Source organism: Amphiprion ocellaris, chromosome 24 (genome assembly GCF_022539595.1).
Source record: "Amphiprion ocellaris isolate individual 3 ecotype Okinawa chromosome 24, ASM2253959v1, whole genome shotgun sequence".
NCBI classification, from domain to species: Eukaryota; Metazoa; Chordata; class Actinopteri; family Pomacentridae; genus Amphiprion; species Amphiprion ocellaris.
The window spans coordinates 11,768,181-11,792,643 of record NC_072789.1 but is presented as its reverse complement, the minus strand read 5'-3'; the positions used below and the strand labels follow the sequence as shown (position 1 = coordinate 11,792,643).

Sequence of the window (24,463 nt, the reverse complement as noted above, 5' to 3'; positions counted from 1 at the left end):
GAGGCTCATTAAAGACACTGATCACAGCGGATTCCTCTTAGTGAAAACACCTGCTAGTCTCTGTGTGAGTTCAACACAACACAAATGCAGCTCAATGAAGATAATTACAGCAATAAAAATCATGTTTGATGCTACAAAAGTATCTTAAAGGATGAGAAAATAACTAAATATATATTCACAAGATTTTACAAGATAAGGTTTGGATCTAACTAATAGTCAGACTTTAGTTCAACAGCGACATAAATCTATCTGTTTAGTTGAATTGTGGTTAAACTGTGTCCTTTTTCAAACTAAAACTGTCAAACTTCTCAGATTTCTTTTTTTTTTAAATGGGGAAAATTCTATTAAAATCGGGGTACTGAAGTCTCAAAGAAAAACTCTTCCTTGTGTCTGTACTTGTTCTACAATAGTATTGGCAAATACTAAATTCTGAGCCATGTTGTCAACATAGTTTTATCAGTTGATGCTGTTGAGAATTACCAAGAAAACCAGATGTTAATTCTAAGTTAGTCTAAGACTTAAAATACGTCTTCTAACTTGCTTTATCTGTGAGCAAATTTTGGACTCATCTGACACTATAAGCCAATCTTAAATGTTTAGGAATGAATTAGTACTGGCCAAATGTAGGAAAACAGTTAAAAGAAAGAAACTGTGGAAACCATTCTCAGATCATTCAAATAAAAGGTTTAAATACACATTTTGTGGTGTTAAATTCTCACAACTAGAGCTTCTCTATTCTACTACCTCTTCCTGCTTCTGAATTTTTTACTGTAAAAAAACAAAAAGGCTTCCAGGTGACCCAGAGCAACATCTGGAGAAGCGCTCATCGCCTTTTTCGGCATCTCCATTTCCCTGGACTCAAAACAAAACCAAAAAAAAAAATCAAGTTCACCTCCACAGCGAAGTAAAACACTGACCCCTCTGTGAGCACACACTCGCTCACTGAGAGGCCGGATTTCAACCCGTACAACGACATACATGAGAGGCAGGGTTGCCACGGCAACGGATAAGCACGCCATGGCAACGTGCATATTTTGAGCAGCACATTATCAGCGGGATCATGAGGAGCTTACCAATGCGATGACGGTGGCTCCGGCGCCGGCTAACGCAACGATGTAGAGGTGGTAGGAAAGGTAGAACTGCAAGGAGAAGAGAGACCAGTGAGGGTTGATTTCTTTTAAAAAAACCCTGAAAAACGGTAAAAAATGAAAGCTCCTCTCACCTCGCTGGTGTTACAGATTTCTCCCAGTGTGGCTCCACAAGCTTTTCCTGGTGTGGCATTGTAGGGAATAATACCTGCAGGATCAGAGAGATGAAAAGTTACAGGAAGCTTTTTCCTCCCCGGAGACTGTGGTGATTGAAGGCATCATGAAATAGGATCAGATAAAGATTAAAGGAAACAGGGCTGCTGGAGAAATATAGGTCATTATTTTCAATGCCTTTTTTACTGTAAAACTGCTGTTCCAGACTTGCTAGAATAGGCTTATTTTAAATCCACATACTGCAGGTTTTTTTAAACACTTTTCCATCAAGTTGGAAATCAAGCGTTTCCTCGATCAACTGCAGCTCCTGAACTGCTGACAATAATTTGTCGACTGCCAGTAATTGGGGTTAATATTTCATACAGCGCACTAGTACAGTACCGCGGCCAATGAAGCATATGTGATCCTCATCCTACTTTGTAAGCGGGCCAGCTGTCTTTCAAATGTGGGTCACATATCGTGCATTAGGCCATCAAGCAGATATGCAATCATAGCAGAGTGTCACTGTGCTGTAATTCTGCATGGAGGTGGATTTTTTTTTTTTTTTCCAATCAGGCTCTCAATAATCTAAATGTAAGTTCTGACCTCCTCCTGTATACAGAATGACATTTAAAGCGGCTGCAGATGAATACATGCAGCCTCTTGAATTATGAAAAATGCTCTATATTTAGCGGTCCTGCAGGTAAAGCCTCCATGTGTGAAAACACTGCGAGTGGAACCTCTTTCATGTGTGGTGAAAAGCTTTCATCGCTGAGGCTAGCCAGCATGTTAGAGCCCACTCGCCTTGATCAGGGAAATTTCTCTTAAACTTTGAAGAAACGTAGCACAGCATGTGCTTTGATTCTCTGCAAGTCGGAATCCTCCACGGATGTGCAACATGTACCGGCAAACTGTTAGTTCAGTGTTTCCACTTTCTTTTTTTAGTGTAAACATGTTTTTTTAACTGTTTTTGGAGGTGTTTTTTTTAAAACAGCTTTTTTAGATGTACAGTTGAGTGTGTTTTCTAGTCAGTGTTGTCTCGTTTACATCACATTTTATATGAAAATATGTGCAGAACCAGAGCAGGAATATAAAGGACAGGATGCCCTCACGACTCGAGTGAGCAAAGAAGCGCTGAGGAGGCTGCCAGTCCTCAATGCACTTTATTTAGAGAAAATTCCAAACATTTACTGGTGCTGAGGGAAAAATCTACCATGTCGCTCTGCATGGTTGCTTCAAAAAGCGTTCCGGATTATTTGGTTTTCTCAAAGCCACGTTATGTTTAAGATGATTTTAGTGCTGATGTAGAGTGGAAGAGATCTTCTTAATTTTGTCCCTCACAATCCAACTCTTTCACAGCAATCCTATGAAGGGGAAGCACTGATATTAGAAGCAGAGAAGTTAAATTTACTTTAAAACTTTAGTTATAAGTTGACTCATAGATATCACATTTGTTTTAGATTCTCATAGCTTGTGACTGTTAATGTTGACTTTTATTTTGCTTATTAGTTGTTTTTTTTCTTGTTGAAGCAATATAAATATTATATGGTAGATATTGTTAGCTAACTGTAGACAAATCTAACTGGTAGCTAATGGGCAAAAAAGGAACACAATCAGAAGCCTATAATGCTAATATTAGCTAACGTGTAACTGGTGGTTTATGATGGCTAACTTTAGATGAAAATGACCAGTAGCATCTCGTGGCAAATGTTAGCTAACCTTACAAGAACAGTGGCTTATGATAGCTAATGAAGCTAACTTTAGAGAACTATAACCGGTAGCTCATGGTGGCTAATGGTAGCTGATTTTTAAAGAATATAACCACTAGCTAATGATGGCTAATTAGCATGTTTTCAAACAACATAACCAGTTGCCCATGGTGGCTGATGTTGGCTAACTTTAGACAAATACAACCAATAGCTAATAATGGCTCATGTTAACTTATTTTAGACATACTTTACAGTACTTACAGTAGCTAATGTTAGCTAACATAAGACAACTATTACCACTAAATTATGGAGGCTAATACTAGCTAAATTTAGATAAATGTGACCAGCAGCATATGGAGGATAATGTTAGCTAAATTTAAATAAATGTGACCAGTAGCATACGGTGGTTAATGTTAGCCAAATTTAGATAAATATGGCTGGCAACAAACAGTGGCCCATGTTAGCAAAATATACACAAAATTTACTAATAGTTTATGGTAGCTAATGTGAGTCAAGTAACTTTTGATGGCTAATCTTATTGCTAATGTTATCTGACAGTAATTACAAATTTCCCTGGAAAATCTATTTATGCTGCACAAATAAAAAGTAAAATACAACACTGACAGACTGCAGCCATCATCACAAACTCGAGCAATATAAATTAAAGTTTAGCTACTCACCGTACTGCCTGACATCCACACAGATGGACTCAGGAGAAGTGATGTTAGCATCAGGAGACCTCATGGCAGCACAGGTGTTCCACATGTTAAAGAAGAGGAAAACGGGGATTGCCGTGAAGCCAAAGATGGCGAGGAAGGCCAGGAAGAGGATGTAGGTCAGGAACATGAACTAAGGAGGAGAGGGGCATGAAGAGCAAAGAGAGATTTAGAGTTGGCATTGTTTAAAAAATAGGTTAAGAATATTCCTTAAAGACCTCGACTAAGTACACACCCACACACACACAGTCCATGTTTATGCTAATGTTAGTGGACATCTGCAGTAATTAGAGTAATCAGGCTAGAAAGAACAAACTGTGCCAGAGTTACCCCTAGGACTCAAGCAGGAATCTGAGTGTTTGTGTGTGTGAAAGGATTTGTGTATATCTGTCTTTCTAATGTGCATGTGTCTATAAATGTGTGGAGGTGTGTGGTTGTCAAGATGACCCTGGTCTAGTTGTAACAAATGACTAGTTTGTCTTTCGTAGTTTAGTCCGTAAACACTATTATAAGAAAGAACATTACAAAATACACATCAAAATAATTAAATCTCATTTAGAGGCTTTAATTTAAAGTGTAACTGGGTCAGTGGGAGTGAAGCTTTGCAGCAGCTGCTTGTGTGTTGACATACAAAGGCGGTGATGCAGCGTCCACAGACGGTGGTCTTGAAGTCGCTCTGCAGCTCCTTCTTGATGGCGCTGGTGGTGTAAAAGCCCTCAGCTAGCAGGATGATGGCGTAGACAAAGAAGAAGGAAGCGATGCCATAGATGATGTACTGAAAGATCTGGATCCTAGATACACACAAACAGAAAACAAAAGGAACACATATATTACCAAGATTGAAATAATTTTGAAGGCAAAGGCCGCCAGAAGCTAACTCGTGGCTAAATGTTCACTAGCTTTAAATACAAATGACCACTAGCTTATGTTGGCTTTTATTGACGTTTTAGTTCGAATTTAAAATAAGAAAATATCAGTAGCCTGTGATGGCTAATGTTAGCTAGATTTAGACAAATATAACCAGCAGACTATGTTCGCCAACTTTAGATAAATATGACGAGTGTCTTATGGGGGGTAATGATAGCTAACTTCAGACAAATATTACCAGTAGCTTATTGAGGCTAATCTTACTTAAGTTTAGACAAATACAATCACAACCTTATGGAAGCTAGTGTTAGCCAAGACTAGAAAAATATGAACAATAGCTTATAATGAAAAATGTTTGCTAATTTTAAACAAATATGACCCATAGCATCTGGTGGCTAATGCTAGCCAAGTTCAAACAAATATGAACACTCGTTTATGATAGATAATGTTCGCTAATGTCAGACACTTATTAACAGTAGCACATGGAATCTAGTGTCAGCTGATTTTAGCAAATATGACCAGGACGTTATGGTGGCTAATGTTAGCTAAGTTTACACAAATATTGTTTATATTTGGTTTTTTTTGTTTGTTTTTACCTTTTATTTTTTCATCAATTATTTACGTTAAACCCAAAATATAACCAGTATTTTAAGGTGGCTTTTCCTATCTAAATGTATAATATATACTATAATACTATAATATATCATATAGATAATCAGTAGCTTGTGGCAGCTACTGCAATTTAGAGTGCAATTTCTGAATAACTGACATTACTGAGTACATACAGACTCCATAACTCCGTACACAGTGTTACCATAATATGCACTGCTGTTCAAAATTTTGGGGTCACCTCATGTTTTCCATGGAAACTCACACTTTTATTCATGTGCTAACATAATTGCACAAGGGTTTTCTAATCATCAATTAGCCTTTCAACACCATTAGCTAACACAATGTAGCATTAGAACACAGGAGTAATGGTTGCTGGAAATGTTCCTCTGTACCCCTATGGAGATACTCCAATAAAAATCTGCCGTTTCCAGCTAGAATAGTCATTTACCACATTAACAATATCTAGACTGTATTTCTGATTAATTTAATGTTATCTGCATTGAAAAAAACCTGCTTTTCTTTGAAAAATAAGAACATTTCTAAGGGACCCCAAACTTTTGAGCGGTAGTGTATATTAACCTGCAATGTTCTAGTTGTCACTCTTCAACAGAAATCATGTTACAATTTAGGACTGAATCGCTTTAAAAATTATATTTTGAATTTTTTTTTCAAGTGTATCATGTACAGTAGCATAAACTGTGTCAAACTGAATCAGTTGTCCGTAGTGACAGGATCTATCTAGTAAATGTACCCAAAGTATGGTTTTTTTTTTTTGAGAGAAGAAATATTCTTCCATGAACTTTCTCTACACTCTTTCTGTACATGTGCACTCTTAGTCAGGAGACGTTTATTAGTTGATGATGTTCTAAATCATGGCAGATAATGTGGGTGGCTCTCCTCGACGGATTTAATAACTGCAGGGGTAGCACCACTATATTCTGGAGACCCTAGTGTTTTAATAGAAAGCATAGCAGGAAATGAAATATGGCGCCACAAATCAACAATAATTCACATTTCCTGCCCATGATGAAGAGCTGGTATTCCAGTATCGTGGCGCTAGCAGACTGCCTTCCAGTGCTCATGTGGACACACTGAGAACTTACACCAGGGTGAGGGTAGCGTGGTCGCTGGTCACCCTGGAGAAGTGGTTCTCCAGCATGGTCAGGGTCCCGGTCAGCGCCACATGGCCACAGCCGCAGAACAGAGCCACGCCTGAGAAGCAGAGGATGGTGGCCACCAGCGAGGCGTAGGGCACCCCGCCCAGACACTTGATGCAGCACTCGAAGCATCCTACAGGGGGAGACGGAGAGCGGGATTAATTCACTTAAACAAGAAAGCTTAAAGCAAAGAAAGCTGAGAGGAGGATGTGAGAACAAACAATTTAGGTCAAACTTGAATGCACACAAGTGGCAAAAAGGCCCCGACTGCACAGCACACGTACGCTTTAACAAGCAGGAGCAAAGAGAGGAGACTGCTGCAATGTCACATCTCATAAAAGTGACTCAGTCTCCGCTGCTGATGACACTCAGTGCAACACTCAACGGCCTTTTTTGTCCACTGCTGTTTGATTTCTTCTTCTTTTTTTTTTTTTACCCGTGCAGAAACCTGCGTGGATGTTTTGTACTTGCATGCGATGCTTCCAGAGCTGCTCTCTGAGAGAAGAACGCCTCTCACTGTCGGGCAGCTAATCATAGCATCATTCACAGTAAGAGCATGTTCACTTTGAGCTCAGCTGGGAGTGCTGAATATTACATGTAAGCTGTGCTCCACATGCTTTCATCCTACCCTGTAAAAAAAGCAACTGAAGTTGTTCTTTCTTATGACCATATTGTAAGAATACACTTGCTAACAGTCATACCACTAAAATACTGAAGATGTCAGGTGAAGGCAGGAATAAGTCTGATGTTGTTCTTTAATTTGGGGGACAACTAAAAATGATCGAGGATCTCTACATGTTTTTCATCTTCCGCCTTCACATCTCTCATTTTTCCAACCTCCAAAATGATGAATATTTAAAAATTATCCCTTGTGTTCATACAGTTTCTACAGAGTGATGATGATAAATTAGTAAATTTGTTTTCCATTAACAGCAGCTTCGTATGAAGCTTTCCTGCATGAGTTATGTTCTCTGGATGCACAGGTCCTGCCTGCCGCTCCACAATCGAGAGGGTAAACAGGAATGAAACAGAGGGAAAATAACACATTGTATTGAGCACAACAGTTGAATCTTATATAACACCGGTTAAAAATAACTCCTCCAGCAAAGCAGGAAGTTACTCCAAGAGAGAGAGAGAAAAAAAAAGACAAAATGAACTGTCTTGTGTGTGCCACTTTGCTGTTTCCATGACAACCTGCTCCAATTGGCAACTGGGAAGCATCATTATTTCACGTTCATTAGTTTGTTGAATCTCAACACGTTTATTTGTGAAACCTTGAAAACATGATTGATCACACTGCGAACCCTCACAGACATTAAGGTGATCTGTTTTGACACACGCCGCTACTGAAGTAACACAGTTAGTGCCGGTCATGGCATCTTGTGAAAAATACTCTATATGACAGTGGATCCTGTGAGGACGTACATTCACTCCAACATCCACACAAGCAGAAGCAAAAGACCCTCTGACAGCTTCTATCAGCGTCAGATTCCATCAGCAGACCCTGACAGTCGATGACGGAGGTGATATCCTTCCACATGAAGCAATTAAACCTCACAGAGGAAGACGCAACATGGAAATGTCAGAACAGACAGAAATCCTCACTAAAACACAACAAGAAAGTCTTTTCATTTGTCCTCTGCCACTGCACCGCTCAGGCCAGGTGGTGTTACAGAGCAGTGGGCAGCTGTTATGGATGAGTTTTAAAGTGTAAATGGATTCCAGTCTCCCTGAGGGGAAGAAGAATCATCAATAACATCACCGCTGGGAGACCTGAATGTGGAGAATTTCTTGTTGTAGTTTCCGTTGTGTGCTCCTCTGGTGACCAAAATGTATATCCATGACTCAAAGTAATTAACTTCATAAATTTTATTGAAGTGAATCAATAAAATTTATGATAGGTTTCCTGAAAAGTTGAGTTATTAGCTTTGACTTCCATGACCTGAATACTACAAATAGATAAGACTTGGTGTTTTACAGCGCTACATCTGATAGTGCTGCTTTATTGGTACTTTGTTCCAGGCTGAAAACAGGATGGCGCAGTACACCGCCAATGCTGTTGCATGATATCCGACGGATGAAATCTTTAAGAAATTTGTGGTCTGTAGTGTTGATTTGTAGACGGATCGCAATCGTGATCGTCAGCAGGCAGTTGACGTAGAGTTAATTTGTTGTCACAGTTGCTGTGACACCGTCGCCTATCTCACGATGATACAGAAATCTTTAACAAATCCGTGGATCCAGACTATAAGCCGCATCACTGCCAAAATCTAATCACTTGGTCCTTGCGTCATTTCTGACCTTCCCTGAAAATTTCATCCAAATCCGTAAGTCCATTTTGAGTAATGTTGCAAACAGACAGACAGACGGACAAACCAACGCCAATCATCACATAACGAGTAATAACCGGCATAAGTGATCCACTGACTTTTTATATGGGCACCAAATTTCAGACAAAACATAGCATTATTTAACATTGTCATCATGCCAAATTTTAATTTGTCCAATACTTTATGACCAAACTACTGTTATTTATGTCAGTCTCTATATCAGTTCAGTTCTAATTAGCAAATGTTAGCATGCTAACACAATAGACCATATCAGTAAATGTTAACATTTGTACCTGCTAAACATCAAAGGCTGTTGTCATAACTACAAGTACAGCCTCATGAAGAAACTGTTTTGGCTGTAGATTGCAGATAAAGGCTATGTGCAACCAAGGAAACTTGATATAAGATATAAAACAACTTTATTCAGGAAGTACGTTCACTTGTGAATTTAGTTATCTTAGCATCTGCACGGCACACAGTTTAAAACTTCATCTGAAGACATTTTTTTTTTAATTTAAGATTTTATCATCCTTAACCTTCTGAAACTCAAGGCTGGGTTTGAAAGGCTTGATATTTTTGAAAAATCACCAAAATTATACCAATTTTCAGAACCAAGAACTATGGAATTTTAAAATTTCTGACAGTACTTGAAGTGCTCATCTGTTCTGTGTTGTTCCATCGAAAAAACTGACCAAATCTAAGCTTAACATCGGGATGTTTCATTAAAAATTACTTTATTCTACATACATCATTAAAAAAGTCAACAAAAACTATCTGTTAGTAGTAACCAGAATTTGTAAAGAAAAAAAAAAAGTAAAAATTTTGCACACCTTGATGCATCAGTGAAACCATGTATGAAACCAAGTATGGAAACAAATAAAAATGTAAGTAGTAAAACATCCAAAATACGTACTATCACTATTTTCCAGTGTTGGGGACACCTGTGGACACTTGGAAAAATGTTGCACGTTGATTTCATTTTTTTTTTGTAAAATAGTTAATCTAAGAAAATCAACTTTTGTTTATTGTTTTTTTATGATTTATGGCATCACAAATGCATCATACTTCGTGGAACACATCTGTGAGTTCTCTCTCCTTCTTCATGGTTGTTTTGTTTCCATTGAGGTGCAGGACTATATATATTGCAGTGAAAAAATGAGCCCACAGTAAACAAAAAATTAGCACAAAACCCCCAAAAGTGCTTTGAGCTCAGGGTTAACAAACAGCTGGTCATTTACATAACCTTAAAAATGCTTGAATCTCATCTCCAACTTCCAAGACATAATAAAAAGTTTTCAATTCATCTTTTTAGATCTAATCTTCAGTAAAAATGTTCACTCTGGCCTCCCTTTTAAAAGTTGAGACTCCACATCCGAGCGAATAAAAACACAAAACTATAAATCTAAGATGCGACTGTTCCGCTCCAAAGTCTGCTGCTGTTGATGAAGACTCTGCGTTGCGTAACGCAGCGGAGGCTCGTTGCATAATAGATCCAAATCCTATTAATGTTAATGAAGGAAGCGGGCTGATGGAGGAGTGCAGCTGATAAGGCAGGATGGCTTGAAAATCCTGAGCCGAGAAGCAGGCCAGGCCTCACGGGGCCTCGATGGACTTGCTGGTCGATACAATGGCTGCTTAAAAGCTGCACTGACACTCCATCTGGTCAGAAAAGGTCGCTCAACAGGTAATTTAGTGTCTCCCAGTCTTATTTTAGAGACGAGAATAAAACCTGTCAAGAAGATGTGATAATCTGGCTTTTTCAAATGCAAATCAAGAATTTCCAGGTGATATTATCTTCATTTAAGACAAATTCCAGGGCAGCCTGACTGGAATTTAAAGCTCATATTACCGCTGCTGTTAACTCTGTCTTCTCTGTGGCTCCGTGCAGCTTCATGGATGAATTCACAGGTTTCTTTTAAACACTGAACAGGCCCCCTTTATCTGGCCGGCCTCGGGCTACGACTGTTAGTCCGTTTAAAAGTGCTCTAATGGGAACCAGACAGCCGGAGTGGTCAGCTCCAGCCGGCCCTAATGGAAATCAATGGACTATTCATTAGAGCAGAATTTAGGTGACACACTGAGGCCGACCCTTGGCTCTGGTTTCATACCTCGCTGCATCTCGCCACCTCTGTCTCTGCTGGTCCTCCTCCTTGCTCCAGCTTTGAAATATGACTGCATGCCCACGCTGTACTTACAGTGAGCCAGCTGGAGTTAATCGCTGAGACAATATGTTACGCTGCTGCTACGATGCTGCTTCATATATCATCTCTACAGTCTCAGGCCGAGGACGATGCATCGGTTTGTGGGTTTGCATTCTGTCTGTGAAGGCGACTCGCCAACGAGAAGGGACAAAAGATTTGGGACTTTGTGTTAATTTTGTCAAGCGACAGAACAACAAACAATTTGACAGACAAGAGCTGCAATTAAGGATTAACATCCCCTGCTGTTAAGGCTTATTCTCCTTCCAAACGAGCTCCTGGACAAAACGAGAAAATGTTTTCCTGATTAAATTTCAGTTTGTGTCTGTGCATGACAGTCAACTGACAGAATGATAATAGACGCCTTCGCTTTCTGTAGTCTTTGCAGAGAAGCTTGAATATGAGCAGAAAGGCAACAGAAGTGAGGAGTTTGAGAGAAGGTGAATGGAGAGGAAGAATCATAGGCTGACTAGAAAGCCGGCAGAGAGACAGAGGGAAGAGTAAGAAAAGAGAAGAAGGTGAAGAAAGAAGCAGAGCGAGTGAGAGAAAAGAAAAAGAGTAAGTGAAAAGCAGTTCTTGGCCCCAGGGCCGGCAAATGGCAGTTGCCATAGCAACGTGTTACCCACGACCCAGTTCAGCGGCAGAGTAGTCCTTCACAGCTTCACTCCTCTCACATACACGTCGATGCAGAGTGATGTAACCGCGATCAGAACCTGGAGATTGGTGCTAAACGGACACATCGGCCGGGAAGCCGAAGCAGAAACAACAAACGGGCAACAGGACGCGAAAGCAGCCGAAGAGACGGCGAGAAAAACAGATGCAAGGAGATGAAGTATCTCAATCCATATTCCTGCAGTCAGGTTTTAGGAATTAGGTCAAACACAAATTGTATTACTTCACTTGAAAGAGACACGTGCAAGAAAGACTCAACGCTCCTGCAGATATATCATCTCTGCACTGACTTTAAGAATATATTATACAAGAGATGCCATAAATCATAAAATAAGAAACTTGAATTTCTGTTTTTGTTTTTTTTTCTTTACAAAAAAAAGTAAAAACTTGGAATCGGCATGTATAGTATTTTATTTTTTCACAGCACCTCTACATGTTATAGATATTTTACTAGTTGCATTCATATGCATTTAATTTGTTTCCGTACTTCCATCATCTTCTGTCTGCACTGAATAAACACTGCCTGCATTTCAATCCAGTTCAGCTGAGAAATCCTTGAAATTTTTTGTCATGTGACGCAGGTGAGCCACTCATGACTTCATAGTTGTGCCAAATACTAAACCATTTTCTTGTTTTTTTACAGAATAGGTTTAGTGCAAGCAGTTCATTTTTGGTATTTTCTTATGAGATGTGTAAAAGACAGACATGGATTTTGTTCATTTGTTTCTTTTTAGTGACCAAACAGCATATCATAGAAGAGTGGTTCAAGACCTGTTGGAAAGTTTACAGTCTCACAAGATAACATGCTGTCCAAACTTGTTGGTAGATTGTGGTGTTCAGACCTTTAAACCGGAGTTTGCTTCTTATCGAGAATGAGCTGCACACAACACCGATCTATTATCACCTTCATAGGCAAAATTATCAGCAGCAAATTATTAGTTAGTTGATCATTTGCACATCTAGTAGTTACAAAGCAACACCAGCATGTATTTTGGAGTCAAGTGCCATACAACTTGACATTAAATTCACAAATTTCCTGCTTTCAGCTCTCCTTTTGGTCTCCTCCACCTTCTCAGCTAGCGGCTAATTGTATCATTTGGGTTGAAGTGAACATCAGACTCTGCAAATCTCTGCCTGCTGCTGCCTAAAACTGTAAAATTGTGGCCTCAAAAACCAAAACAATGAGCTGAAACATACAAAAATGCTCAATAAAGCTGAGGGTAGGGACCTTTTTCATTTTACATGCAGTCACTTCATCCACTGTTACATAAAAACGTCGATGATGCAGGTTTACACTGTGTCTTTGGCAAATACTAATTATGATATTTGTGCACGTTTCTTCATTATTCCTGGTTTGTTTTCCTGAATTTCTATCATAATCCCACTGAAGTCCTCTGATTAGACAAGAGAGCATTGGAGGCTCTTTGACAGGATAAATGAGACCTGGAACTCTGGTTGGAGACAGATTCTGTCACCGACGGCTGACATCTTTTGTGATGACGCTGGGCCTCCTGTCAATCAGCTGACACCCACGACACCAAATCAAGACGTTTGCCACAAAATAATCCCTCAGATGCTTGTCGCCTTACAAACTCCACTGTCAGGTTGTCACCAGGTTTCGATTTGCAGCGTTTAAAAGCAGATGTCTCAGTAGAGGCAGCATGCACTGCAAAATAACTGAGGTAAATGTACAGATGGATAATTAAAATCACTGTATTCTGATTTGGCGGCAGCACCTGTCATCTCCCCATAATGTTGCTTGAATTTATGAGCTCTGGCTGCATCGATTTCCTCGCTGGCTCGCCTACAAAGCTGCTTTAAATATAAACCGAGAGAGAGAGAGATTACATCGACCATCCTGATAGTTAATGATTCGCCATAAACTGTACAACCCAGTGGCACAGCATGATTATCGCCAACTGTTAGAACGCACAGTGCATCTGCCAGGAATAACAGCCTTAATAAAGCTTTGTGAATATTTCAGCGGCCGATCTGGTCCCTGCCTGCGGCTGTATTCAAATTTAGAAGCGCTGTATTCATTATGGGGCAATTTCCTCACAGTGCATTATGGGTAGATTCCCACCAGAGCCGAGGAGGACCTCAGAGAGAATAAAGGTGTGGGAAAGTGAAGGAAACAGCGATGGGAGGGGGATGGATGCTGCGTCTCCAGATGAAAAAGAAGCCCCATCTGTTTGATGGCAGCAACAACAACACGCAAACTCGTAACTTCAGCTTGGGAGATTTCCGTCCTTCCACTTGAGTAAAGACATAAAACGCTCCTCCGAGCTTTTATGAGCTTCAAAAAAAGCAAACGAGAACATCAAAACCGCATCGTCATGAATCTAAAGACGGAGCTGCGTTTCATTAAAGGCTCACTCTGGTTTCTTACAGCTTTGTTCTGTTGTTTTTGTCTTAGTTTTTCTGCCACCAAAGTCATTTCTGCAATCTGGGATCCAAGAAAGAAACACAAGCTGTTGGAAAATCAGCAAACAAGCTAACAATTCACTCAGATTATCTTTATTGGCAATAATCTGTCATCGCACAAAGTTGTCAAAGATCAACCAGGAAATCTGGATGCAGCGATCATGATCTGACAGTAATGTTCTGGGTTAATATGTTCATCATTTTGTTGCTAAAATGTGAGCATAAAATGAAAAACAGATGTCACACAACTACAGTAGATCATACTATACAAAACGGAAGTTTTATTCGATATATACTTTATTCTATAAACTGTACTGATACTGTTGCAATTTTACAAATTTTCTCTGTCTTGTTAAATAGGTGATACAAAATCATGTAAAATCACAGAAAAAACATATTTACATTTTAACTGTACTGTAAAGTTTGTATTTTTATTTGTAATTTTACGATGTTGGACCAAAAAAAATTACACTTTTTCTGTAAAAATAAGAAAAAAAAGAAAAATTCTGAAAACAAATCATTGTGTTTTCGATATTTTCCATTATCTAAAAGAATAATTATGTATATGAAAGACTGAAAAACAGTAATTAAAAAAAACTATTTTTGTACAGATTTTCCCATTCTATAAAATTACAAATAATATTTAGAAAAATTACTTTAAAAATTACATGTAGATTGTGGAAAAAAAGTTGTTCAAAACTGTGCATCATGTCCACATAAAAAACATACAATTTTAAATATAATTATTTTTTCTACAATGTGTGATTGAGAAATTACTGCTTCAATGTGTTTAAACACATTAAAATATTTACAGTTTTTGATCATATTAAAATATTTTTTCCCCCAAACATTTTCATTTTTATTATTTTACATTTTACAGATATTTGCTGCCGTAAGAAAAAATATGTATATCAAGGATTAAAATTATCTGCAGCCCTAGTATTAATTTGTTAAATTTTTCTCGCACACTTGCTGCCAGGTTTTTGCAGTTTTTGAAACAGATTTTTTTTAAATTTTAACAGTAGTGAAAACACAAAACGCAGCAGCAGCAGCTTTACCCTATAATTAGTGTCTAGTGTAGATCATGTGCATTTTTGAGTTCAATAACCTTTAACTGTAGGTAAAACTAAAAGATGCGACTATAAATCTGCTCTGGGATGCAGTTGTGCAGCCAGTGTAGACAGCTGGACTGATCAGAAAAATACCAGATGCTGAAATTCAATTACAGATAAAAAATATACTGCCAAATAGATATGAAGAACAGCTGGAAAATGGATCCCTGAAATGACTGAATGTCTGTTCGTCTCAAAAACTATACATTCTCTAGGCAACTATTTGCAGTAATTGTTACAGATAAGAAGTCATAATAAGCTCTTTGCTAGGTAAGCTAGTAGACCTCATCAATCTCAACCACAATCCTATATTTTTTCTATTTTTTTTCCCACGGTACATAACTGACCCTAATCTTCTGTTTGTGAGAAACCCTTGGCCGGTTATGCAGCATTATGGAGGCCACAAGGTCAGCATCTGGCCGGGCGTTACTGAGCTTGATGGACCTCGTGGCTTCCAAATCCTCTGCATTCAACCGCTTGATCAATACTTTTATCCCGCTGATCTGCAAAACTCTGGTTTGCTCCGTTTCGGCAGCCAATCTGAGCTAAACCCAGCTGGGAGGACGACTCAAGTCCCAAGAGACGCTAAACACACATATGTATGTTTAATGTATGAAAAAAACAACATTGAACTGATTACACAGATGGGGCGCACAGAAACAGCTTTGTATCGAACCTGTGCCTGCTGAAAATAAAAAGAACTAGCAAGCAAATATTCAAGGTTTATTCGTCTTCAGGCATCATTGCCACACAATATGATGCAAGAAGCTGTTTTCCTTGAGGGCTATTTAGTCTAATTAAGCAGTTTAATTGAAAAGCTTTAGGCTGCAGCGAGATCTGAAGCCTCTCTGTTGTCTTTTATCTTCACCTGTCCTGAGCTGCCATCTGCAGATTCAGCGCTCTTAGTCTGACTCTTGTTCCACAAAAACATAAAATGGCCCCTCTGGCCAGCGGTGCCGTGTCGTCAAGCTGAATGGCTCAGCGGTTACACAACCAACTTGGCTAATGTCACTTTTCCTGAGATGTCAAAGAAGTTGGTGGCCCTCCGCTGGCCCCCCTTGCCCTGATGTGATTATGGAGATTCACTTTCCAGCAGCCTCAGGGACTCGCCCAACATTTGTGCAGCCGGCACAAGGGCCCAACTGAGCATGAACTCTCAAATATGAGGGTCATTTACTGCAACACTTGCTCAGTAGACATAAAAACATAGGATTCAAATAATGCAACACCAAATAAGCAACTTTTTGGCTTAATATATATAAAAAGCAAATGGACTCTGGCCTGAAACTGCACACGCACAATGACCTCCGCATTATTCAGGCGAGTCACTTATCGATGTCATCCATGGCTACTGATGACAAGTGCTAATCGGTATCAGGCGTTTTATGGGCTGTGGATGAGAGCAGCAGATTGGGCATCAGTGGGTGATGGAGGAAGGCCAGGGGAGGTTGGCATCACTCAGGAACAAGGCCTGCTGCGCCAACCTGCCACTTGCTGCTATTCATATACCCACTGCAGACTGTGGTTCAAACATAGCTGCAGTGTTGGAGGGTGATGCATTCAAATCCCTGTTTTGTGGTAGTGTTTCTTTCCAATTCTACAAATCTGTTGCGCTTTTCTTTCTAGGACTGCACAGTTATATTCATTATTAATCATGTATGGTTATTTTTCCTCTGGGAATCAGTTGGGCACTAATTACTTTTTATTTCTTTCTCCCATCGTCTTGTTTTGTCATACCAGCAGTCCAAAACTCATTTTACGATTATATAAAACTGAGAAAGCAACAAAACCTCACATCTCAGAAGCTGAAACCAAAAGCATATTTGTTTGACTAGTGAAGACAGATGGAACCTTTGAAAGAAAAAAATTAAAATTCATCCTGTTTTAGGTTTAAAGTCAAATTTATAGGCAATAAAATGCTCCCATGCTTAATTCAATGCATTCACATAGGGCTTTAATGCTGCAGATGTCAGCAAACTTGGTGGCTTATCATTGCCAATGTTAGAAAACTGTAGATAAAGCTGCTAATATGAGCTAATGTTATGACATTTTATATTTGTTTACTAGCTAATCTTAGCAAACTTGAGACAAGGTGGCAAAAATTAACTAATGATGCCGTACTTTAGACATGGATGCTAATGATAACAAACTTAACTTATCATGACTAAAATTAGCTAATGTTAGCTATCTTTAGATATGGTGGTGAACATCAGCTCATGGCAAACTTTACATACGATGAGGAATGTTTGCAAACATTGCATATTGTGCGTAATGTTAGTAATGATGGCTCATGGTTGCAAAGCTTAGATATGGTCGCTAATGTTAGTTAAGTCAAGTCGCTGCTATTAAATAGCATTTTAAACATCAGACGTTAAGCCAAAATGGTTTCCAACTGAGAAATATAGATCTGGTGGCTTGTCCAAGCTAATGTTAGACATTTTTAGATATAGTAGCTAATATTAGGTAATATTAGCAAACTTTGGATATGGTGGCTCATATTAGCTCATGTTGGAAATATTTAGACATGGCTGCTAATGGTAGCAAACATTAGATATGGTGGAAAACAATAGGTAATGTTAGCAAATTGTAGTAATAGTGGTTTGTGCTGGCTAACATTATTATAATGGTGTAGCTACTATTAGCAAAACCTAAGAAAATGTGATGAGTTTTAGCAAATTTTACAGTGATGAATGTTAACGCTTGTACGGTTTAGTTTTGGCGGTTAATATTGGCTAATGTTAACGTGATATGGTGGTTGATCTGAGCTGTTCAGATTGCTGTTTTACATTACTTAGCCAGTTTACCACCATCACAACACTTCACTAACTGTAGTCTTGCTAGTCACTATTTTAACATTTGTACTTTCAATATTAGTATAATTAATATGAGCATAACAATGTTATAGGCTCTCCTGGTTCAGCTAGCAAAGCTAACATTCATTAAAAACGACATAAATTAACAAAATGGTTACAGGTTAATCCTTTGTACACTAACTTCTTTTATATGCAGTTTAAAACGTATTTTTCTTTTACATAGATTTCTTCTCTTGTTAGCTGAAATTATTTTAACTTTATCATTTCATACACTCATCATCGCCACATAATAGACAGTTTCCTTTTTCGGGAAGAAATAAAAAAAGCTATTCTTAAAGATTTTCCCCAACGCTGCAAGATTTCATGAGGACAATAAGTAGAAAAGATGCTTTGATACTAAATACTGCTTGTTTTGTGCATGCATGCAGATAATAAAGCGCATTTAAATATAAATATGACCACAATGTGGGACTGAGAGGGCTGAATATGAGCACAATGGTGAACCGCTCGGTCTCGCCCACATGTGTGCGCTAAAATAGAGCTTTTCCCTTCAGTGCAAGCAAAGCACTGACACAGACTTTCCCCTCAACCACTGCTGGTCATTGACACGTAAACAAATACAAGCGCACACACACACATCCAGATGGAGGCTGACAGCATGCTTTGGGCAAATGGCTTCAAATGAGGAACACATGAGCCTCTCCCTGTGTGACGGCTTTCACATGCTCCCACAACCTCACACACCTCCAGGGCGAGAGCAGGATCAGCGGAGGGTGTGTGCATGAGTGTGTGTGGCAACGGAGATAAGTAGGAGAATCAGGACCAGACAGAAGAAGAAGAGAAGAAAGGATGGTGGCAATTTATCAACACACCCCAATTACGCTTCCAAATATGCCTTAACAGCAAGAAAACAACACAATTATTCTAATAGCTTGTGCTCACTTTAATATTTTTGTCGCTGAAAAGCAAATTGATGTGGATGAAGTCTATGTAGGAGGAGTATTGTAAATGTGATGTTTTTGGGAGCTTCAGTCTGGTGTCTATGAACCTTTATTTCTGCCATGAAGAGATGAAACTGGAGAAAGTCTTTCTTTAGTAAAAGGTGATTGTTTGGAAGAAAAGTCAAGTAGAAGTCTAATTTCAATAGCTACAAGTTTATGCAAGAAAGAAGAAGGCATCAAATAAATGTGAACACTGAGGATCAATATTAAACTATTTTCTTTACTTATCTACACCAAACTCCATTCAAATATCAGCCAATTTATCATCAGTCTGCATTCAAGAAAACACTGATGATCAATAAACTTTAGTTATTTTCCATACAAGCACAAAGGAAAAGTGAAAACGTATTTGGATATTATGAAATTGTGCTGTTAGCTAAGCCACTGTAGATAGACATGTGCAGGCTAAGAGGTGAATTTTCTGCATTCTAATGTGGAGAAGAAGCTTCCTCTTAGTGCTCTGGTTTGTAAAGTGGATTACAAGGTGGAATAACTTGCAACAGGATCATTCAAAAAGCAGCAGAAGTCAATGCCGATCCTCTTTGAAACAAGTTTAAATGCTGCATTTATGCAATATTTCTTCAGGTAATAAAAAAGGGAGAGGTTGAATGAGGAATGAAGTTTTACTCAAACGAATATCAGCAGCAGAAATAGTCAAAAAGTAAAATGAAACATGCACTGACTGATCTGCAGCAAGGTCAGAGAGCAGAGAAGGGACTCTGTCCAATAAACACCATCTAAATGTCAGCACCAGCAGGAAGATCAGTCCGACTCCTCTCTGGTCACCTCGGCCCACCGATGAGCATCAAACAGGGCTGGCCTTTAGATTCAAGGCCTCGGCCTGGACTCAGCTGGACAGAGCTGCTGAAGCGTTTCCCTCAGATGACTGATAAAATATCCTACATGTGTGTGGCCTGGATCACAAAACCAAAGCAGTTCTTCCTTTTGTAATCTTCTTGTCTAAATGTCAGAAAATGGCCTTCACATGGGCCCAAGGTGACATGAAAAACCAGCATTTCTCACATCTAAGAAGCTGGAACCAGATAACATTTCAGCATTTTTGCTTTAAAGAACATAAATATTAACTGATTTTCAAAATTGCTGCTGTTTGTCTGTCAATTGATGATTCCAACAGTCTTTTTGGCTTGTGAGGACTTGTCTGCAATAGATTGCTGACATAAATAGATGAAACTGTCACTATAGTTCATCTTCTGATTTACATACATGAAATGAAACAACCTGGAGATTCAGTCTGGTGTGATGATTCAGTTTTAGCTGAAAAATAGAAATCCGAATTGGTAGACTGGCTCAGAATAGAGACCATTTTTTTTTTGTCAGAAGGCAATGAAAACTGGGAAATTATTGTTATTGTTGTTATCTTGCATGGATGTGACTCCAAAAATATCCATAATTAGACAATATACCAGAAAAAACATTGGATTTTAAACTCTTCAGGGGTCCTAGAACTACTTGTCTGTGTCAGAAAACCTAATTAATGATGTGATATTTCATCAAAATCACTTTATTCTTTGTGCTTTAATTAGGAAATCAACTAAAATAACCATTTGCTCTAAGTAGCTTCTGTAAAAAGAAAAAATTAGGTCAAACCAACAGTTAATCTGCAAAAATTCAGGGATTTTGGGATGAACTACAGGCAGTGTTTACGCAGAGCAGAAAGATAACAAATATGATAACTAATTATAAAGGCAAGTAGAAAAGCCGCCATTTTTGAAGTGCTGGTAGTACCTGGTGATATTTAGAAACATGATGTACATACTGAGGTGAAGAACTTCCTTTCCACAGTGAAGAAAAATTTGACAGGAGCAAAAAATGTCCTGCACCTTTATGGAAACGGCATGATCATAGCTAGAAAGAGAGACGACTCTAGAATGTCTTCTGTGCAGTTAGAATAGCAGAAATCATAAAAAAGTTTCTTTTAAATGTTTCATTTATTTTGATTACTTATGTTACGATAATTGAAAAATCCTTCAATCAGTATGTACAACATTTACCCCAAATTCCCCCAGAACAGCCTGCAGTTCAGCCAAAACGTCATAGAATTTTTGCCATGTGACTGTTGGCTTCCCTGTTGTACCGAAGAACGCAGAATTGTTAGCTTTTTTTTACAGAATCTGCTTTGCATAAATGGTTTATTGTTGGCAGAAAAACATGATTTTACTGAAATATCACTTTGTTAGGCTTAGATTTGGGTAAATTTTATGATTTAAAGTGGCACACCGCAGCTAAATAGTTCAAGGACTGGCGGAAAGTTGAAAATCTGATGCCTCTTTCTGTTTTTAGCTTTGATAAATGGAGTCATTTTGACAATTTAAAAAAAAAAAAGGTAGCATGCTTTTCCAATCCGGCAGTGGGTTTTGGAGCTCAGAAACAAAAGTCAGTTTCAAGTGGGGAAACACAAAAAGAAAAACATATTTCACTGTCTAAGAAGCAACAACCAGGAAGTGAGAGAAACCATCCTTTTTCTTTTAATATATACATGCTCTTGTTTGTTTTGGTGTTGTATAGATTCATACGAGGCTAGCTGTTACCCTTTGTTTACTGTCTCTGTGCTAAGCTAGGCAAACAGGTTTCTGGCTGTAGTTGCTTGTTTAACATACAAACATGATAATGGTATCAGTCTTCTCAGCAAATCAGCATATTTCCCAAAATAAACCCTTCCCCTCAGTCTGCTTAATCTTCTATTAAGTCTCTCCCACAGAATCTTAAAATCCCTCTCTGCTCAGGTCAAACACTGAGTATTTTACCGGTAGAAAAAAAAAAGCCTGAAAGTGTGATTAAGAGGAGCTCTCTGTGTGCTGCCCGTCCATGCAGAAAATTCAACAAAAAACCTGCACCCCTCCAGACGGTGATGTAATCTCTTACGGTTCTGATCTGAACATCATAACCAAGGACGGCGAGCCAGAGCGGCGTTATGTAAGAACACACACACACACATTCAGGAAGGTGTGTGTGAACAGGCCAATTGTTTACAACAAAGAGGAGGCCGGACTCTGAGGCTGAAATGCTCTCAGGGCCACTCCAGAGCACTCAAAGCTGCATTATAGGTAAAAATACCAACGTCACAGGAGACGCTCGATTCTCTAATCAAACCGTCTCATCCTAATGAAGTCAGATGTAATTGTACCTCAGAGAGCCGACGTCTCGTTATCCGACTCCTGAGCACCTCCCCGCACATGCAGATTAGAGATTATAGGAAGCAATCAGGCAAAAAGATCAATCCACTCCCAGCAACATCAGCTGGATTACGAAGCGCCTGTGTTCATTTTCCAGTTTGTAATTACTCTCAGCTCAGCGTCGTACAGGGAGAAACAACAGAGGTGCAATCAAGAACATGGACTCTGTTTCCCATAATTAGCGGAGCTAATGGAGGAACGTGGGGCTGATGTCATGTGGCCTAAAACCATGCTGGTAGCTCTTTCCTTCTGATATTTTAGATATTAATCAAACTAGACACAGCATGTTTTCAGCGTAGATGCTAAGCTAACACCAAGCTCAGACTCAAACTATTACTTTAGAGTAGAATAAACTTTTCAATATAGGATCTGTGGCTGAGATATATAGAAACTAATATTTATGCTTTATTGAATTGTTTTTATACTTAATCACATTACACAAAACCATGATAATCAGTTCATTTAGATTAGTTTTTTTAAAAACAGTGACTAAGACCTGCAGAAGAGAATATATTAAAGTACAAAAATACAGTTCTGAGCACTATAAAGAGGACAAACTACCCATTTTTGCAGTTTTTTTGTGCCCAATTTTCTGTCACTTACAGTACAGAGCCATTATTGATCTGGCTTTACACCTCTTATTTGCTCCTGTGGGCTCATTTTTCATTGCATTATATACTCCAGCACCTCTATGGAAAGGGAACAACAATGGTTAAAAGGAGAGAGAACTCAAAAATGTCTTCCATGCAGTTAAAATGCCATAAATCATAAAAAAATCATAACATTTCAGCTGGAAAGTGTGAATTTTTGTCACCTGACTTGGTCACAACTGTGCTACCGACAGCTTCCTGTTATTGTTGGAAGAGTGCAGAAATTTTAATCTTTAACAGAATTTGATTAGAGCAAATGGTTTATTTTGGGCACATTTTAAGTGTGACATGTAGAATAAATTGATTCAGATGAAATATCATGGTTTTTGCTTAGATTTGGTTAATTTTCCCAATAGAAAGGCTGGTTATAGATGTGTAATTTAAGGACTGTCAGTAAGTTAAAAATCTGGATATTTTTTCTGTTTTAACAGTTTTCGGCTCTGAGAAAGGGTGTCATTTTGGTGATTTCTTGGGAATAAAAATAAGAATATAATAATACAATCATTTGCTAACTCATAAAACATAAATAATCCAGAGGAGAGAAGACTTAAGTAACACAACTTGAATGCCAACCTGGCTTGAATCAGTTATTAAAATATACATAACTGACACAAATATTTGTTTAGTTTTTTTTCTCAGATATGAATTAAATGTATTGGACTTGATGTTCTCGCAACTGCTTCTAAAACTGAACCTGTTCCTGGACTAAAAAGTGGCAGTGCGTTGGAGAGGAGAGGTCAACCAATATTTTGATTCTTTCACTTATTCCAGTTTTTCTACTGCAACGACACAAAACTTTGATAAAATGTCTGAGTTTATATATGTTTTACATGTTTAATTTAATTAGAACTTTTCAAGATTCATCCGTCATTGTTGATTGGCTATTAATTCTGACGTGCAACCAATCAGGTCGTGCTGTGGGCGGGGCAGTGCTCAAGACCTCAGACTGGTGACTAGATAAAATAATCAATTTTAATGGGAATCGGCTATGAAAATAATGATACAAACATTAACAAAAAAGCTGAATATCAGATTAGGTAATCGGTTAAATCTCTACTGCAGAATATACAAAGCTGTTCATTTTTATTCAGAGCTGTGTCCGACTGTCACATCTTCCATCTGCCAGTATTTTCTCCCAACTTTATACTTGTGCTTCCTGAATCAAAATGCTGGCAAACACCGACACAATCTCCTTACATGACAGCTCTCGCCTTCTTGCCCCCACTGTAAATCTTCAGCTTCTTAGCGGATGCTACAAGCTTATGGTCACATTCCAGATGTCAAAGACGCACACAAATGATTACACCGACAAACAGGCCAGCCTCCAATCCTCTCTATTTTTGGGCCGCTGGTGTAGGTGGATTCAGTTGCGCAACATCACACCTGGAGCACAACAGTCCGGCTGAGCAGAGGCTCAAATGCACACAGAAAATTAAGGAACTCAGAGGGTTAACTGCTGACTATAAATACGCTCATCTATCCTCCGGGGCCTTCAAACAAGCTCGCCCACTCTGTCCATTGAAGCTGCCTGGTGAAGGCTCTCATTGGACGCCGCAGCATGCCTCAGGAGGGGATGATGTAATGTCTTTTTGAAACATCACTGCTGAGGGACACCCCACTCTTCTGCACCTTACGTCATAGACAGACTGTGACCCAGCAATATCACTGGAGCAGCGTCCAAGCAGTGCTGCTGGAATGAAAATCGGACTAAAGAATGCAACATATAGAGTTCAGGTGCAACGAAATTAACCTAAAACTCAAATATAC

At 38.8% G+C, this 24,463-nt stretch overlaps 1 protein-coding gene across 2 annotated transcripts in view; it reads right to left on the bottom strand.

The window, feature by feature from the left end:
- The window catches only part of LOC111579463 (neuronal membrane glycoprotein M6-b-like), a 47,285-nt gene that overhangs the window by 4,375 nt on the left and 18,447 nt on the right, over window positions 1–24,463 (bottom strand). For both annotated transcript variants that reach the window (XM_035955656.2, XM_023286757.3), the window contains exons 2-6: window positions 6,249–6,435; window positions 4,298–4,457; window positions 3,631–3,799; window positions 1,223–1,296; window positions 1,074–1,139 (exon numbers count right to left, since the gene is read on the bottom strand). In XM_035955656.2, the coding sequence (XP_035811549.1) occupies window positions 1,074–1,139; window positions 1,223–1,296; window positions 3,631–3,799; window positions 4,298–4,457; window positions 6,249–6,435 (656 nt within the window). The remainder of the gene's footprint in view (window positions 1–1,073; window positions 1,140–1,222; window positions 1,297–3,630; window positions 3,800–4,297; window positions 4,458–6,248; window positions 6,436–24,463) is intronic.